The sequence below is a fragment of the Pteronotus mesoamericanus genome, unplaced genomic scaffold, assembly GCF_021234165.1.
Source record: "Pteronotus mesoamericanus isolate MK-2021 breed Mesoamerican mustached bat unplaced genomic scaffold, CSHL_Meso_final contig_32, whole genome shotgun sequence".
Lineage (NCBI taxonomy): Eukaryota > Metazoa > Chordata > Mammalia > Chiroptera > Mormoopidae > Pteronotus > Pteronotus mesoamericanus.
In genome coordinates, this window is record NW_026555134.1 from 856982 (window position 1) to 873985 (window position 17004).

A 17004-nucleotide genomic window follows, 5' to 3' on the forward strand; every position below is an offset into this window, starting at 1 on the left:
TTAACCGTGAGGGAAACTGGGTGTGTGGTATAGGAGTTCTGCACTCTCTTTGCAACTTTTCTGTAAATCTAAAATCATTTCAAAATAAAACACTGTAAAAAGCAATACATATAATAAGCACATAGACCCTATGATTCAACTATATAAAATATAACATATGGATGGAAAGACAGATTAGAAAAATGGTGGTTTTATGTTACTAGGGAGCATTAAATTTTCTTCCCTTCACTACTACAATGCTGTTTTAAACCTCCCAAAGCCCCTGATAACTGGGAACATCTGCCCTTGGTGAGGCAGGAAAATCGCATGAGCCTGAAAAAAAAGAACCAGTGTATGCTCTCCAATGGAGAAGATAGTAAGTCCAGTAGTGTCAACTGAAATGAAAGGGAGAGAAAGCAGAGGTGACAGAGAACACACCTGACCTGACAGGACAAGGCAGTGCCTCTACCTGGGAAATATGTACTATGTCCGAGTCTCAAAAATCACCAGCCTTCCTCTTAGTGATTATCTGGGTCAGGGGAAGACATCTCTTTATTTGCTAATTTCAGACTTTTGTACACATTACTTTAAGCAATTCAATTGCAGAAAAAAGGACAGAGGACAAGATATGATGCTCATCACTAAAGAAAAAGTCATGAATCCATGTTCAAATCCAGTTACCTTATGTAATCGAAGGTATACATGAGCCGAAGAGATTTTGTCCACATGAAACCTACAAAGAATGAAAACCACTTTTAGCAAGAGGTACAAGACAACCATCTCCTCCGGCCCTCTGCACTTAAAGCGTTCCTATCCAGCAAGTATTAACTCGGCCCCAAGGGGAGTATGAAACGCAGTCCTGGCCTCCACGGGGCTCGCTATCTGCTGGGAGAGAGACGAGGCACAGGGGAAGTCCTGCAGCTGGGTGGGGCCAAGTGTCAAGATGAGTGCAAGAGACAACAAATGTTACACGCCCTGGGACGGGTGCTATTTCAAGTGAGTCGGCCCTAACAGTGACCAAAGGCTTCACTGGCCAACTGAGACTTGGTGGGTCCCTGACTGAAGCACAGGACTTAGAAAAAACAGGGAACAGGGAGAGGAATGTCAGTTGAGAAGAGAGGGGGATGAAAGTAGTCAGCAAGATTCCAACACCTCAGTCCTGGGAGGCTTGCAGGACTGCTGACAGAAAGGCCTTACAGGGGGAGATGGCACTGGTTTAGGGAAAAAGATGGGACATCTTGAGTTCCAAGTGACGGCAAAACAAAGAGAAGATCAAGCAGAGCTGGAAGAGTCAGGTGAGGCATGAAGACAGTGCACACATCACACAACGGCTCAGCCCAACACTTCACCCGGCCTTAAACCCAGCAACGACACTAACATACGTCTCCTGGGACAGCACGGTGACTGCCCTTTATGACACTGTCCTAAAAACATTCTGAATGCCCACTGGCCCCAATGTCCGAAATTTACCTTTCCTTAAGACTCTATCATCTACCAATTTCATTAAACCTTTTTTAAATGTACTTTCTTTTTCACTTGGCTGAACATTTTAGGATATGAAGTTTTTCATATTTTACAATTTACCAAATGAAATTCCCTTTCTCTTCCGAACACCCAGAGGTGCCCCAGAATCCTAGCATCAAGCAACGATAGCACAGGACCGTCACTCTGTGCCTCTGTCAACTTCAGTCTTCTCCTCCTTAGTCCTTACCTTTCCAGACTGAAGAACGGGTGGCGAAACCCCAGGAGGCACCATTACATACCTTTATATATTTCTCTAGGCATTTTCTTAGCATTGGTGTATGTTTTAGAAGTGAAATGGTCACATTCAGTGTGATTCTTCATAAAAGTTAAGATTATGCTGTTTCTAATGCCTTCTTTTAAAGAGGATGAGCATCTTGGCTAGTCACTTTGAATATAGAAACACATTACACATTTATGACAGTCTATGATGACTCTAGGTTTTATTCTTAACCATTACTGATAACCAGAAATGCGTATAAAATCTTATTTTTTTCCAACTGCTTCACTGACTCATTTGCGTTCCCATGTAAGAGATTCCTATAGATTGTCATCTTGAGCTTGGCATTCTTCCCCCCAGAAATTTTTTTTTTTTTTTTTGCAAATCTAGAAATTATATATCTCATTACCCTCTTTCAGGATCTTAGGAAAATACCCCATTAGTAAGCAAGCTCAACTGAGAAGTAACTTCTCCCATTCCAATTTGTTTAGAGCCACTTCTCTACTTACAACTCTCCTATGCACCCATAATAGCCCAATTGTATTCTGATTTTTCTTAAAGGCCTTTGATATAAAATTTTACTAAAAGAAATACACAAATAATTCAATATGCATCTAATGGATTCATACATAAGTACTCAAAGTACTAAAATACACAAGCATATCAGGCTCGTAGGTACACCTCTACCTAAAGGCCTGGGGGATGCATAAAACTGTGGGTCTTTGGTTGAAATGTACAAGAAACAGAAAGGCCATCTCTGTAAATAAATGATTTTGATTAAGTTTCCTTAAAAAAACCTTTCCAAACCTCCCAAAATGCTTACTCAAAGTTTAAATTATGCCCAATAGTTCCCTCTTCTGTGTTCTTTGTCTTCCTGCTCAATCACTGTTACCTTACCAAGTGCAGAGACTACAAGCTTCAATAAAAGAATCAATGACCGAAGGACGAGGAGACGCAGGGCCCCTATCCTGGGTTAACTCCCTCAAGCGGAATCTCTGGAAATACGACTCACTGGGGAATCTGGAGCCAATAAACACACACTATTTCTGTTTTCCTTAGTTTAAAGATGAATTTAGTTCCATTCTCATTTAATCCTAGAAAAATCCTTTGCTTAACGGCACCTCAGGAGGTTTCCCGGTATAAACTCAGATGCTGACATTCAGAGGTAACGCACCAGAGCGAGGCAGTGAACCAGGAAAACCTGCGCTGGAATGCAGATCAACCGCATCCCTCCCAGTGCGCCCAGGGTTGCTTCTCGGATCCACAGTGTATGCACCAGTGCACCAGAACATGTCTTGAATTCAGCGCTCTTCCAGCTTCCATCAAAACTCAAATAGTTTCTGAAAGTAAGTCAATCACTTTCCATAATAGTCATTGATCTCAAGACTATTAAAGAGTGTCAAACAGGGTAAAGGGTGTCTGGGTATCAGTAGACACCAGTTTGATTAAGTAGTATTCCAGGAGACAGCCAACGTTAACGAAACGGAAAACCCAATCATAATACATGGGTGCACTTCGTAAACTGGAAATTTCCCTTCCACTTATTCTTTTCTTAAATGTCAGGTAAATTGGCTTTCATGGTGCATCTGAATACAGAACCTTTCCTATGCAGATATTTCTGCCTCAAACCTGACATGTTCAACATTCACAAAGGGCAACTACATGAGAAAGGGCAGCCATTCTGATCCCCCCTGACAGAGTCTACAGATCTTTGGGCTTTAAAGACAAGTGAAGTAATCCAGCTGGGGGTGCCTGGTGCTCAAAAGGGTGATAACCAGAATGCAGTCATTGTGAAGAAATGTTCAGTGGAGACCATTTCTAGACAGGTGGAGAGCTAGTCAACTAGAAAGTCAGCTAACAGTTACTGAACACCTAGGAGTCAGGTCCTACGCTAGCTACTGAGAATACAGTAGTAAACAAAACAGATCATTGTCCTCATGCAGCTTATAGTCCAGGGTCCGAGGACGGCAGGCAGCACCCAATCCAGAAGCCCTCAGCAGTGCAAACTGCCCCCCTGAGGTAAGGGGCACCAAGCACTGTCTACCACAACAACGAATTTGAGTTCAGATGATGGGCCATTGTACTGGGACCGGGGCAGATTAAAAAAAACAACAAACTTTAAAATTCCTCAGGTTTCTAAGTGCCTCTTGGTTCCTGGTACGTGGACTTTAGGGAGGGCAGACAGATAGGAAAGCATTTCCACTGGGGTTGTGAGTTAGCCCCCCCATGTGGGGTAGGCTGGAGCAGGAGAGGCGGCAGTGCCTGCAGACAAGGCTGGGGACAGTAAAAGGACGCACACTGAGTCTAGGGGGAGCTTCACTTAGTCTCTGTCATATTTCTCCTGCTAAATGTTCAATGCTGTGTACCTCATTGAAAGTCAATCAACTCTTCTAAAAAGTGGCAGCCTAAACTCTGTAGGGACGGACTTAAGTGAAGGACTGGAGCCCACAATTGAAGAAAAGAAGGCCAGACAGTGCCACAGCCAGAGCTTGAGGGAAGAGGGAAATGACCTGCCCCCAAAAAAGCAGCCCCCTAGAGGGACAGAGGAGCAGTGGTGACTCAGAACCACAGGCAGCTGGGGGCCCAGCAACACCCGGCGCAGACCTGTTCAGGGTCTCTTAGCCTAAGTTTTCTCGTCTGAAAAACAGGCACACTATCAGCAACCATTTTACAAGGTTGTTGTGAACTAAATGTATTAATGGAGGTAAACACTTGACAGTAGCAGGCATATAGTTAAGTGCTCAGTAACTGTTCACTATTATCATCATTAAAGCAACAGGATCCATGAGCTTGTCTTCAGGGAGAGCATATGATAGGGGTTAGGAGCTGTGGAGATCACATCCCTCTCTAAGGTGGATTTAGGCTCCAGGAGAGAAATCACAAGGACAGAATGAGTGGTGGGAGCTGAAGACAGAAAAAGCAAGCAAACAGCCTGAGAGTGTTACAAGAAAGTGAAACAAACTACCAGGAGTCCATGCGTTACTGAAAGGTCCTGGGTCTGAGTGGCAGAAAAACCCATATGGCGTCCTAAGGCAGTTAGAAGAAGAATGGAATTCAACTAGAATAAAGAGAGGTTTTTTTTGTTCATTTATTTTGTTGTTTTTTGGACTAAGTTTTGAGAGCAGCACAATTATCTTGGAAAGAGGCTAAGAAAATATGTATTATTTAAATTTCCACAAATTATTTTAGAAAGAGGGGGTAGAAACTGGATCAAGAGAGGGCTAAACTCACGAAGAGTTAGAAAGACAAAGGGAACTCAGTCCGTGTTTTCTTTAGAGCTCGACCGAGTCAGATGCTCAATAATCCACCTACCGGGAAGCGTGTGTCTATTTCCTTCAACGCTTCTTGTGAAGCCTGAGTGCATCCACTCAAGAGTGGTCCGAATGTGTGAGTGCGGCGGTCTCGGTAACTTACTAGGTTGGCCAAAAAGTCCGTTCAGTTTTTTTCCATAAAATAAAAGACACATTTTTCATTTTTACCAATAACTTTTTTGATTCGGATATTTTGAGTACATCAGCTATCTCCTGCTATTATTAGCTTCTGGTGGGTACAGCCCAGGGGTGCTGCTAAACACCTTCCAATGCCTAAGACAGCCCCACAGCAAAGAATTATTTGGCCAAAATGTCAATAGTATCAAGAAACTTCACAAACCACTCGACACGTTTGATCAGTCTACAGCACCTTCTCCATACACTGCACAAATATTTTTTTGCATTTTGGTTGTTTTCCCCTTTCTTGAAATTATAAAACATAATATGCTGAAAATGTTGCGTTATCTTATTCCATCTTCAACATTAAAAAGACTGCACAAAAATTCACCAATTTTGATGTTTTTTTTAATGCACACTGATAAGACAGCTATCACAATACAATCTAACAAAACTGTTTCAAATGTTAATAACAACTAAGCACTACTAGCGCCATTGTAAGGAAAAAACTAAATGAACTTTTTGGCCAACCCAATACTATGAGGAAATACACAGGAGGCAAAAATAAAAGTATATGTTCTGGTGTAAGATCTAACCCTAAGACATCATTTCCAGCTTAGATGGTAATTATAAGTGAAGGGAGCTGGCAGTCAGCTAATTACCATTGAACATTCATAAACAAAATACAAAGCACGAATTCTGGGTTTAATCAAAGGAGTCAGGTGGTTGGTTGGCCAGTTCTAAGAAGGTAAACAACGATCTGTTGAAAGCAGAACCAAAACTGTTACTTACCAAATATCTTCAGGCCAGCCATATTTTATTAGATCCTCATCTACAGGGAGATATAAGAAAACAAAGAAAAGGTAAAAAAAACAACAAAAAACCTCCTGTCAAATGAATATATGCCAGAGTTTATAGAGAGTTGGGAAGGGAGGAACTATCAATCTTTCACACAACATTTTTCCCTCCCTCAATGAAGAAAAGAGTAATTCAGAGAGGCTTTGATACTTGAAAACTTCTGTAAAAAGTTTTTACAATTGGATAATTATAAGTGTTTTAATCTTTTATAATAATACTTATAAACTTCAAACATATTTCTATTTAAAGATAGTAAAACTGGCAAGTCAGAGCAGCTGACGTTAGATGATGTCTTAGAAAACTGATTCATTGCAATAATATTTACGTTAAAATTGTTTTGCTAAAAATTTAAAACCAATGAATTACATTTTACTTCTTTAAAAAAAAACTGAATTATAAAATCATAGAAAATTAGGGAATAAAACCAGCAGAAGTATAAAAAAGAAAACTAAAAATGGCCTAAAATAAAATAGAAAAGTAGAACATCAGTATTGGAAAGGATGCAGTAGGGAACTGATGTTTTTTATTAGAAGTATTCTGTTGAATTTTTAAATTTTTAAAAATTGACTTTAGAGAGAGTGGAATGGAAAGAGAGAAACACTGATTTGTTGTTCCACTTATTTATGCATTTATTAATTAATTCTTGTATGTACCCTGATCAGGGATAGAACCCAAAACCTTGGTGTATCAGGTCAATGCTCTAAGCAACTGAGCTACCTGGCCAGGGCACTATTAGAATTTTTACACTATGTATGTTAGGTAAAAATAAAATAAGATTTTAAAAAGTTCTTTGCAAATAATGACAACTTAATTCTATCATATGGATAAATTCACTAATGTTGACATTAACTTGGCGTTGTTTCCAATTATAAATGTTTCAATTAATATTTTTAAACAAATGTGTTCATATTCCTGATGATTTCCTTAAGGTGTATTTCTAAAAAGCGAGTATTCAAAATTTATGCACATTTTTAAGACCAATAAAATATATCACCACAGAAAGTTTGTATTTATATATTCAGGGTGGGGCAAAAGTAGGTTTACAGTTGTTCTAATGGAAAATAATGCAATAATTAATACAAAAATAAACTGTTTTGCCTACTCACAACTGAAAACCTATCCTGTACTTCTAACAGCCATATGAATAATTAGTAACTAATTGCATTTAATACAGAAGTATATTTAAAGTATTAGACACAAAGTTGAAAATTGTAAAGAAAATAATACATATGTGATTTCAAATGTACCCCAGAGAGTATAACCTATCTAACTTTAATGAGGTATTTGTTTCCCACAAAAGCAAAAGGATGATCAACTTCGGACGAGAGCACGCTTAGCGGCAGACACAGTGAGTTTCCGAGGGGCTTTCTACTACCCTGAGTGGGAAGCTGAGCAAAGAGCCAACAGGCAATCAGAACGAGAAAAGGGAAACCTCTTCCTCAGGCAATGTTTGGCTCCCTGGTGACACCTGCTGACTAATAAAAGGAACACACCAGAAAGCTTTAAGCTTTTAGTGAAAGTAATTCAATTAGAAATTCATTTGTGTTCCATGCAGCCCTTAGTCTGAAGACGTCCAGGCTATTAGAAGTTAAGAGGGCTGTGCTAGGAGCAGTAGAGGACAGGGTGCTTTAAAAATGCCACACCCTTCTCACAGAGCAGCGACGGAAGTCAACGTTTCCAAAGGACTCAGAATTCTTGGGGGGAAAAGTGTTCTATACATAGATTTGTCCTACATATGTTTTAATGACAACAAAACATCACTCCAGTAGACTCTAGATAGAATCTAGGTTTACATATGCAGACAAAAAACATGAAGGATTCCACAACCTAGCCCATCCTAATCTACTCCTCCACAAAGCCTTCTCAGCTTTCCTTAATCAAGGTTTGTCTTTCTGCCTCCATTTCCACAGTGTTTGCTATTAATAGCAACGTATTTTGCCCACGCTTTTTAAATAAACCTTATTTTTTAAGGCAACTTGAGGTTCACAGCAAGGCTGACCCATACCTGTTTAAGTGCGTGGCTCCACCTGAATACTATGAAAACCCAAGACTCAATCTTCCTCACCGGACACTCACAGCGGCTGGCACACACTGAGCCAGCAAACAGTGAACTAAAATGGAAGGACTAAGAGACATGGTGGGAATGTCCCGGGCACAGCTGCCTCACTCAGTCAGCGCCACTGGTGGCTCGTCCGTGTGAACCAGAATCAAGGCGGCTCTTCATTATAAGAAATACATAAAGCCCACTCCCCGTCCCCGCCCACACCCCGAGAGGCACGGTGCAAAACCCGCACAAGCTCACAGAGCAGCTCTGCTTGAGGCGCTTCGCAGGAACCTCAACCTTGGATTCACACACTTGATGTGACAGAAAGAAAAGCAGATGTGGTCAGGTTTGAATCTGTATCTGCTGTCGATATAACTACGGCTATTACAGCGGCGCCTTATTGTTCACTGTAACAGGGGAAGGTCGCGTCCCCTCTTCAGCTGCAGTCATCAGCAGGGCACTACGAGAAGAACACAGTACCTGTGACAATCTATGGGTTACTAGAAGTGACCCATAGCACACTATGGGTCACTTCTGATATACTGAAGTACTGATATACTGCAAACCGCTTCTCCGTTAAGTCACACCTAGAATCAATGTCATAAATTCATTAAAAGGAAAAACTGTTTATAAATGAGTTACATTATTCTATGTTTCTTTTCCTCTTGGCTAGGATATGAGAGTCTTGCTTATACTGATTCTGTTTTATAGCAACCATGTTACAGCAAGGTTCTAAACTGTTTATATAGATCTGAATTATAACTATAGTTACATAACAATTACATATCACATTATTATATATCATATATGCTATGTATTACATGCATATTTATGATATGCAAATATAGCAATTTAAGTGTAAGTATACATATACTAACTATATAATTACATCACCGCTCCTGATGTCTTTTAATTTTTGGCCTTACTGATTTCATTAATGTCAAATGGCTCATACTGAAGAATGCTATACTTGTGTCTTTTAAAGGATCAAGTTTAAAGTGTTGTCAGTTTCAAACTGCACCTAGAACAGACACTGGTGGTTTTAAAAAAGGAAAAAAAACCCGCAAGACTTGGAAGTGAACGGGTGACCGCAGTGCACACCCTGCTCTCAGACCCCTGAGGCAGAGCCCAGCCCCGGAGAGTTGGGGGGTGGGGATGGCGGCTGAAGCAGCTCCAGTGAAGGTGACTACTACTTACTGAGCGCCCACGAGGGCCCTGGCACTTTACCCAGGCTCTTTCATTAACCTTCATAACCCTGCAAGGTAAATACCATCCATGATCTTCTTCTTACATCTAAGAAATCTGAGGTTCAAAGAGGTTAAGTAAGCATAGCTAGTTTTCTCAAGAGCTGGAATTTTAATCCAGACTGGCGTGACTGAGGAGCTGTCTCTTCCAAAATGTTACACTGCCCTGTGAGATGAGCAGCTGTGTTTTCCAAGCTTGAAGAACAGTAATTCCGGCACTTTCTCCCAGAGCTCTTACTACTGCCGTTCCTTTCTCCCTCACCTCCGAGCAGCGCCCACTCTGAGGGTCGGTGCTGCCTCCTCTCCGCCCTCTCAGTCAAGAAGGCTGAGCTGCACTTTCACCCCCTCCTCATTCCTGCAGTCAAAAAGGTTACCCCCTCAAACAGTGTTTTTATTTTTAAATTTAGTTCAATTAGTGGGTCAAAAAATTAATTTAACAGGCTGAGGCTAGCTTTTGAAACACGAAATAAAACAGAAAATACAGGGCACAGCAAACAATGTGGGTATTTTTGTTTTCTTTTTATGACTATGTATACCTTTCAGTTATATGATTGTGTATACAGTACAAAATAATGTGTTTCATTCTGAAAACAATGGTCAGCAAAGTTAGATAAAAAACTTAACATCCCATGACTTAAAAGAGCCATCCTCAGCCTCAGAAAACCAATATATGTTTCCACTAATCTTAAATGTGGTGAAAATGTGCAGAAAATGATTTTTTCAGAGTCCAAGTCACAGATTATTTTTATTTGCTCTAAGCTGGCAAAGGTTAACCTCTGATTCATATCGACCTAAATAAAATGATACCACAAAACTTTCATAGAAGCTGCTAATGAGCAACAAGTGGTCCAATTAGCTCAAATATTGTCTGATATAACTAAATTTTAGACAAGTTAATCCCTTGGAATTCTTTATAATGGGTTAGTTAGTAGTAGTAAGTTGAAAATTCATATCCAACAAAAACCACAGAGGGAAAAGGCAATTAACACTTACCTTCTGGAAATTTCAAAATCAAATGCTTTTGAAAACTTACTTTCATATTTATCCTTTCCCATGTATATAGTGTAAGCAGATGAGTTAACTAAGACAAAACAAAAATAAAAAGTAGTTAGAAAATTTCATCACCTAAAGTGTTTCATGGGAAAAACAAGTGACAAATGCTTAGATTTGGGGTTGGCAAAAAAGCATGGCCCACAGGCCAGAGCGAACCCTGTGTTTGGACAGCACTTGAGCTAAGAGTGAATTTTAATTTTCAGCAGGCTGAAAAAAAGCAAAACAAGGAAGAACAAGCTATAGAGATGTGGCTCACAAGTCTGAAATATTTATCATCTGGCCCAAACAGGAAAAGTTTTCTGACCCTTATTAAAAAAAAAAAAAAGGAGCTACTTTCCTGGATAAAGTCCGATGTAATTCCAGTCTAGTCCTATACTTTTGCCTTCTTCAAAAGAATTTTCAAAAAAGAAAACTCCAACCTTCACTTCAATCATTTAAAAACAGGCTCCTAGACTTAGCCAAGTTTTATTTTTCGTAATTGTACTAGTCGATGTTAAATTATGTTGAGGCGCGCTGCAAATTGTAATGGACTGCCTGTCCCATTCGGGAGAAACCTGGCCCTTAAACTTCTAAATCAGTGGCTCTGAACTCTGATTACACATTAAAATCCCCTCATTCTGTACCAGCTCCACTAAGACTAACCAAATCTTAACCTCTGGAGGACGGGCAATGGTGTTTTTTAGAAGATCTCCAAGCGATTCTAATGTGAAGTCAGGGTTAGGAACCGCTATCCTAAATTAAGCTGAATATTCTGGGTATGGCTCACGTTAGGAATGACATTTACTTTACTGACATAGTGTGCTTTAACGTGGGCATGTGCCATCTGGAATCAAACAAAAAGTTAAGTTTCCTAATTCAAATTCTAACTGGGCAATGGGTTTCCAAGCTCATCTACCAAACTTAACTGATACCATCTGAATCTGATCTCCTGAATGAACAGTCACTGGGGCCTCAGGCTGTAAGGCCTGACAGACAGGTGCAAGGCTGGCCGGGGTAGTCTGTTGGTTGTCACTGCAGAGCACAGAACTACCACACACCAGGGAACTCTGAAGGCCAGGGAGCAAGCACTCTTTCATTATAAATTCTAAAACTCAGGATTGCCTTTACCGTCAGTAAGGAGACACCCCCTCAGTTATCAATTGCAGTTGCCTCTCTTGGGGAGGGAAAACTCCTAATTCTTTCAATTAGCAGTCATAATGACTACAGTCCATAATTACTTGGAAGTAGTTGAGAGAAATTCTCAAAAGGAATGTTTGCATTGACTAGTTGACAGAACTACTTATCTATAATTGAGCATTATATTAGCTTGATAAGGCCTTAGCATAGCATATAACAAATGCCAAAAGTGCAGAAATCACACAGAAATGCACAGATTCTCTGTGCATAGCCTGGCAATGATGTGTATACCCTTTTGATCCTATAATGTCACCACTAGAAGTATACCTTACTAATTAAATGTTCCATCAAGGAATGATGTTCTTTTTACAACCTAAACACTAATTAAGACTGGTTAAACACTTTATAGTACACCCATAAACAAAATGCCATGTACCCATGAAAAAGAAAAGGACACAGTATTCCTATGTGTTTATATACAGTAAGATTCAATTTGTAAAAATAAATATGTAACAGTATACATATATGCACCCATTTTCTTTACATGTATGGAAGGATATACATCTGTTAACTTTAGTTACCTTCACTAGCTTGTTCACAAAATATACAGACGGTTTTTTGCAATCAGAACAAAAGTAATTTTTAAAATGATTAAAACAAAACAAAGCTGTCCCTGTGTAGGCCCAGTTATCCAACTTACTGCCAAGAGAATGCCAGACAACTGTTTGGACGGCTGACCTACAAAATGAGGTGAGTAGGAACATAACTGCTACAAACCCAAACTGAGGGGCATTCTACAAATAACTCTTCAACTAACAGTGCCATGAAAGACAAAGCCTGCGCAAATGCTCTAGATTAGATGAGATTAAGCGTAAACTTTAGTCTTTTTAAAGAGACTCAGGGAGTAAAAGCTGATTAGATAATAGTATTGTTGTAATGTTAATTTCCTAATTTTGATACGAAGAATGTCTTTTAATAAGAGAATATCCTTGATTTTACGAAAAAAATACTTAAGTATTTATGGGTAAAGGGCAACTTACTAACAAACAGTTCAGGAAAAAAATTGTGTGTGTGTATGGGGAGAGGGTGAGAGAGAGAGAAGGGGAGAAAGGGAGAAGAGTGAACTACTAAGGGAAAATTAAAATAATGCAATTGTTAGAATTTGGTAAGAAATGGTAAAATGTTAGAATTTGGGGAATGGAAGAGAAGGATAAAAAAGAAATCTTTTACTTTTCCGGTAACTTTTCTGAAAGACTGACATTATGTCAAAACTAAAAAGAGCATGATTGCTGAGCAAGTATTCTGAATTAAGCTCTTGTCCATGTTAAAGAGATAAAGAAAAAAAATACATTGAATTATTTTAGTGCTTTTGTTATTCCCACACAAATAACAGGGTTGATTAGTAGGGGAACTAGTTATCTTGAAGACAGGTGACTGAAGTGTGGCAACCAACCCAACTTTAGAGGCTATGTGATAATTTCATATTTTATATAACAAACTATCCTAAGATAAATGCTATCAAGAGGTATCTCTTAATGAGCAAAGTACAGGTATTTTGTGCATCCATAAAACTGATGGTCTTGAATTTGACACTGGAAATACAATAAAACTAATGTTTCATTATGTCCTTATGAGAAAACATGAAAGAATATAATTGAATAGATTTTAGTCAGAGATACTAATCTTAAAACAAAAGGAAAGGCAAAAACTTTCTATTGAGATTTTCTCCTCATCTTTTAAAAAAGGTTTTAGGCTATAACCACTTGGCTGAAAGCTTGGCTGTCTATACGAAGTCATTTCCTTGAAGATTCTGGATTTCAAAATGTTTTCTCTACTGGAATATGTTGTTTTACCACTACTTTACTGGAAAAGTTATATATTTTTCCCATTAACTTTGCAATTTTAAGAGATGTGCTGCACAAGGGCAGTTTCATTAGACTTAGAGGCTAAATATTTTTCCAACAGGAAGCGGTTCTGACATTATAATGGAAGCCAATGAAAAAAATATGATCCACAAATCTGCTGAAGCACTCTGTTCTATTAAGGGCATCTGTATATGTATGACTAGGGCTCAAAGAGTTTAGAATAGCTAAAGCAACGAGCATAAAATACATTTAGTACTTATATACCCTCCCAGTACTTTTTATTCCCTTTTGAGCTCATATCGGTACCTACGTTGTTGGGGACTTTCATGAGTAGAGAAGCTACAAAGAGATGTTCAAGTTATCTTATGACAGAGCAAAACAGAACAGGGGAGGGATTGAGAATACTATTAGGGGCCTAAAATGATTTTTCAGGCTAGTTTGAATTTTGTCTCTAGTAATTTTAATAATATGAGTAAGACAAACCAAACCTACAAAGGCAGAGAAATATTAGCATATGGCACACAGCAGAAGTCTAAACTACAAAGAAAAAAATGAGGGGTAACAGTGATTGAGTAGGGCGGATGGCAGGTGGGAGTCTGGGAGTTAAAACATCTCTGGGCCTCAATGTTCTCACCTCGAAAGAGAAAGTACCCTCTATTCAAACCCACACAAACAACATGGAGCTCACCTTTAACAAGTAAGTAGAGACAACAGCAATAGAATAGTCTTATAGTTAAAAAAGGTAACATTTGTTTATTCAACAAGCCATCTATTGAGTAACTATTCAGAGCCAGGCACTATGCTAGGAAACAAGAGGAGATCCTGTCCCTGCCTTCAAGGGGTTTACACTCTAGCTCAAGCAGACTGCGTTTAATACTATTGAGCGCAATAGGAAAGGTATACACGGAGTGTTAAGGGGATCCCGGAAAAGGTACACCTAAGCCATCCCTGGGTGGAAGCTAAGTCGGGAAAGGCATTTGAAAAAGATGAGCCAGAGCTCTCTGTCTTAAGGGTGTAGCAGCTAACTGGGGGTTGGCTAAGAGAACATAAGCAGAGAAACGAGGTCTACACACAGTATTTCCTGGGAATAGCACCCTTTCTCTTTGACTGCCAACAAAAAATCAGAAACATCATCATATGTCACTTTTCAAGATTTGGGACATGAAGTCTACCCAATGACTGGCTTTCTTACCATTCTAAGGTCTTTTACGCTGTTGCATCCAAAACCTACAACCCTTCTCTTGGAAGGTAAAGCGTATTTCCCGTTTGGTAGAGTTGTTGGCAGGTGTCTCCTTTGTTTATGAAAGTGCATAATTACCAGGGTACAGCCAGAATAAAGGCCACGGGGAGGGGGACGTGAAATGGGGTGTGAAGAAGCCCACAAACTGCCCAAAGTCGGAAAGTCTTCCCGACTTAGGCGAGAGAACACTTCCGGATGCAAAAACAGCAGAGGGAACAGTCCCTCCGTTCACCCCCACCCCACCGCGGGCTCTGACAAGGGGCCCCTCGGAGACGACCGGGCCCAAAGGGGCAGGGGACCAAGTGGGAGCGTGACGAGCAGCTCGACGCGAAGGAGGCACCTTAGCACAAGGTCCACGCTCCGCGGCGGCCTGGGGCGTCCCGGCTTCGGAAACGCACCGTGGAGCAGGGACCCCGGAGGTTGTGCGCCCACTCACCGCTGCTGCTGGTGAAGTAGAACACCATGATCTCGGCGGCGGCGCAGCGACCCCAGCGTGCAGCAGCAGCGCCCAACTAGCGAAGTGCAGGATACCAGACGCGGGGGCCACCAGTTTCCTGGAGCGCCGGCGCGCACTTCCGGCGGGTGTTGGGTCGCGTCACAACGCCGGCCCCTCGGTGCCATCTTTCATCCTGGCGAGGAGGAGGTGTTGGCAGGACAGGGTGTTTCAAAGCCTAGAGGATGGGGCCGGCACAGCTGGTGCTTGGAAAACATGGGCGGGAAGAGGAGAACACCATCTTCCTTTTTTCTTTTTTAATTGAATTTATTGGGGTAACAGGTTTATAAAATTATATTGTTTCCAGGTGTACAATTCTATAATTACATCATCTGTATATTGTATTGTGTGTTCACCAGCCCAACGAAGTCTCCTTCCATCACCAGTTATGCCCCCTCTACCCTCTTCTACCTCCCCCCACCAACCCCTCACGAAACTCCATCTTTAAAAAAAAAATTGCCATTGGCTGGGATATCCACCCAGGGGCGGTTAAGTCCTGAGGCTTATTTGTTGGTATTATCTGCTTCCCAACATCCCCGCAAGGGCTCCTAGAAAGCAGAAACTGTTGGCCTGTTTCACAGCTGGGTTTTCACTGAGCCAATCGTGGCAGTTGATACTTGGGTAGTTCATTATACTTTGAATGAACCCAAATTCCTCCGCTATTCTCATTCTAGCTCCACCACTAGTAAGGCCCACATCTGGGTACATTCTGTGCTTCACCTCCCTCACCTGCAAAATAAAGATGAATAGAGCAGCTAATTCATAGATTATTTTGGTAGTGTTAAATAAATTAATAGGAGGAAAGGGTTAGAACACACCACTCAACTCTGGTGAGTTGTTAGTGATGCTCCCCAGAAGCAACATGCCTCTGGTATTTGGGCTAGGACTGTTCTGCCTTTATTGTATGCCAATTGTTACCTGTGAGACTGAGCAAATGTCAAGCCTGTGGGTCTCAGAGATCTTCCTGCTGTAAAGTGGTAATAGTCTCGCTCTGGTAAAGTTCACACAGTACTTCGCTTTGACCTCCTTCTCTTATTTCATTCTGACTGCATTCTAGGAAGTTAAGTGCATCACTTAAATTTATTAGAACTGAAAATGTTCAGTCGCAGAAGATACGAGTGTTTAAATTTGGTATGAATTAATCAGGCTATTTAAAGGGGAAAGTATCAGCTGGTTACATAAAGATAAAAGCGATAGCTTGTATCTAAAAATATAAAAATAAAAAGTACCAATGACTACTTTAGGAACGTTCCAGCTCCCCAAAGCAAGAACCTAGCTTTGGCCTATGCCCTCGGTTTTATTAACCGAGGTAAAATGGGAATGATAATACATACCTTAAAGATTGTGGTGTGGAGTAAATGAATTAAAACATGGAAAGCTTGCAAGAATGCATGTAGCAGATACTAGTGCCATGAGTTAATTTTTTAAATTTAACTTGAAAAATAAAAAAATAAGCTAGAAACCTAACATACTACTAACAAAAAAAAAAGTTTAACGCTAAAGCTTCAAATGTAACTGCTTCGAGAACCTCGAGAGGCTACTTTACAAAAACATCTTACACTAAGTGACCCCAGAATGTTGGGGTGGGGAGGCGGGTCTTTGATTCTACGGAGAACTACAATTCCCAGAACGCACCTAAACAAGGTCTGGGGCCTGAAACCCGGCGCGGTCGCAAGGGATTATGGATGGCATGGTTCCAGAAGAAGACAGCGTTTCACTTTCTCAGGGCGGGAGAATCTTGGCGACCTCCTCTTGAGTAGGTGGGGCAATAGCTGGGATGCGACCAATCATTGAGCTAGTTTCTGGAAGCGCTGAGAAGTGGCGAATCAGAACGCAGCAGGTTCAGCCTTGCCTGGCGCGCGACAATTTGAATACAGTGGCGGAGCAGCTGGCTTAACTGAGGAGAGGTCCCGGGCGCGGAGGTGCAGGTAATTGCTGCAGGG

General features: G+C 40.7%; 1 protein-coding gene across 1 annotated transcript in view; it reads right to left on the reverse strand.

Annotated features, from left to right (window-relative positions):
• Positions 1–15133, reverse strand: part of CCDC25 (coiled-coil domain containing 25) — a 39607-nt gene extending 24474 nt beyond the window's left edge. The window contains exons 1-4 of the mRNA XM_054576008.1: positions 15005–15133; positions 10328–10375; positions 5941–5980; positions 661–712 (exon numbers count right to left, since the gene is read on the reverse strand). Of these exons, the coding sequence (XP_054431983.1) occupies positions 661–712; positions 5941–5980; positions 10328–10375; positions 15005–15032 (168 nt within the window). The 5' untranslated portion in view covers positions 15033–15133. The remainder of the gene's footprint in view (positions 1–660; positions 713–5940; positions 5981–10327; positions 10376–15004) is intronic.
• Positions 15134–17004: the final 1871 nt, after the last annotated feature.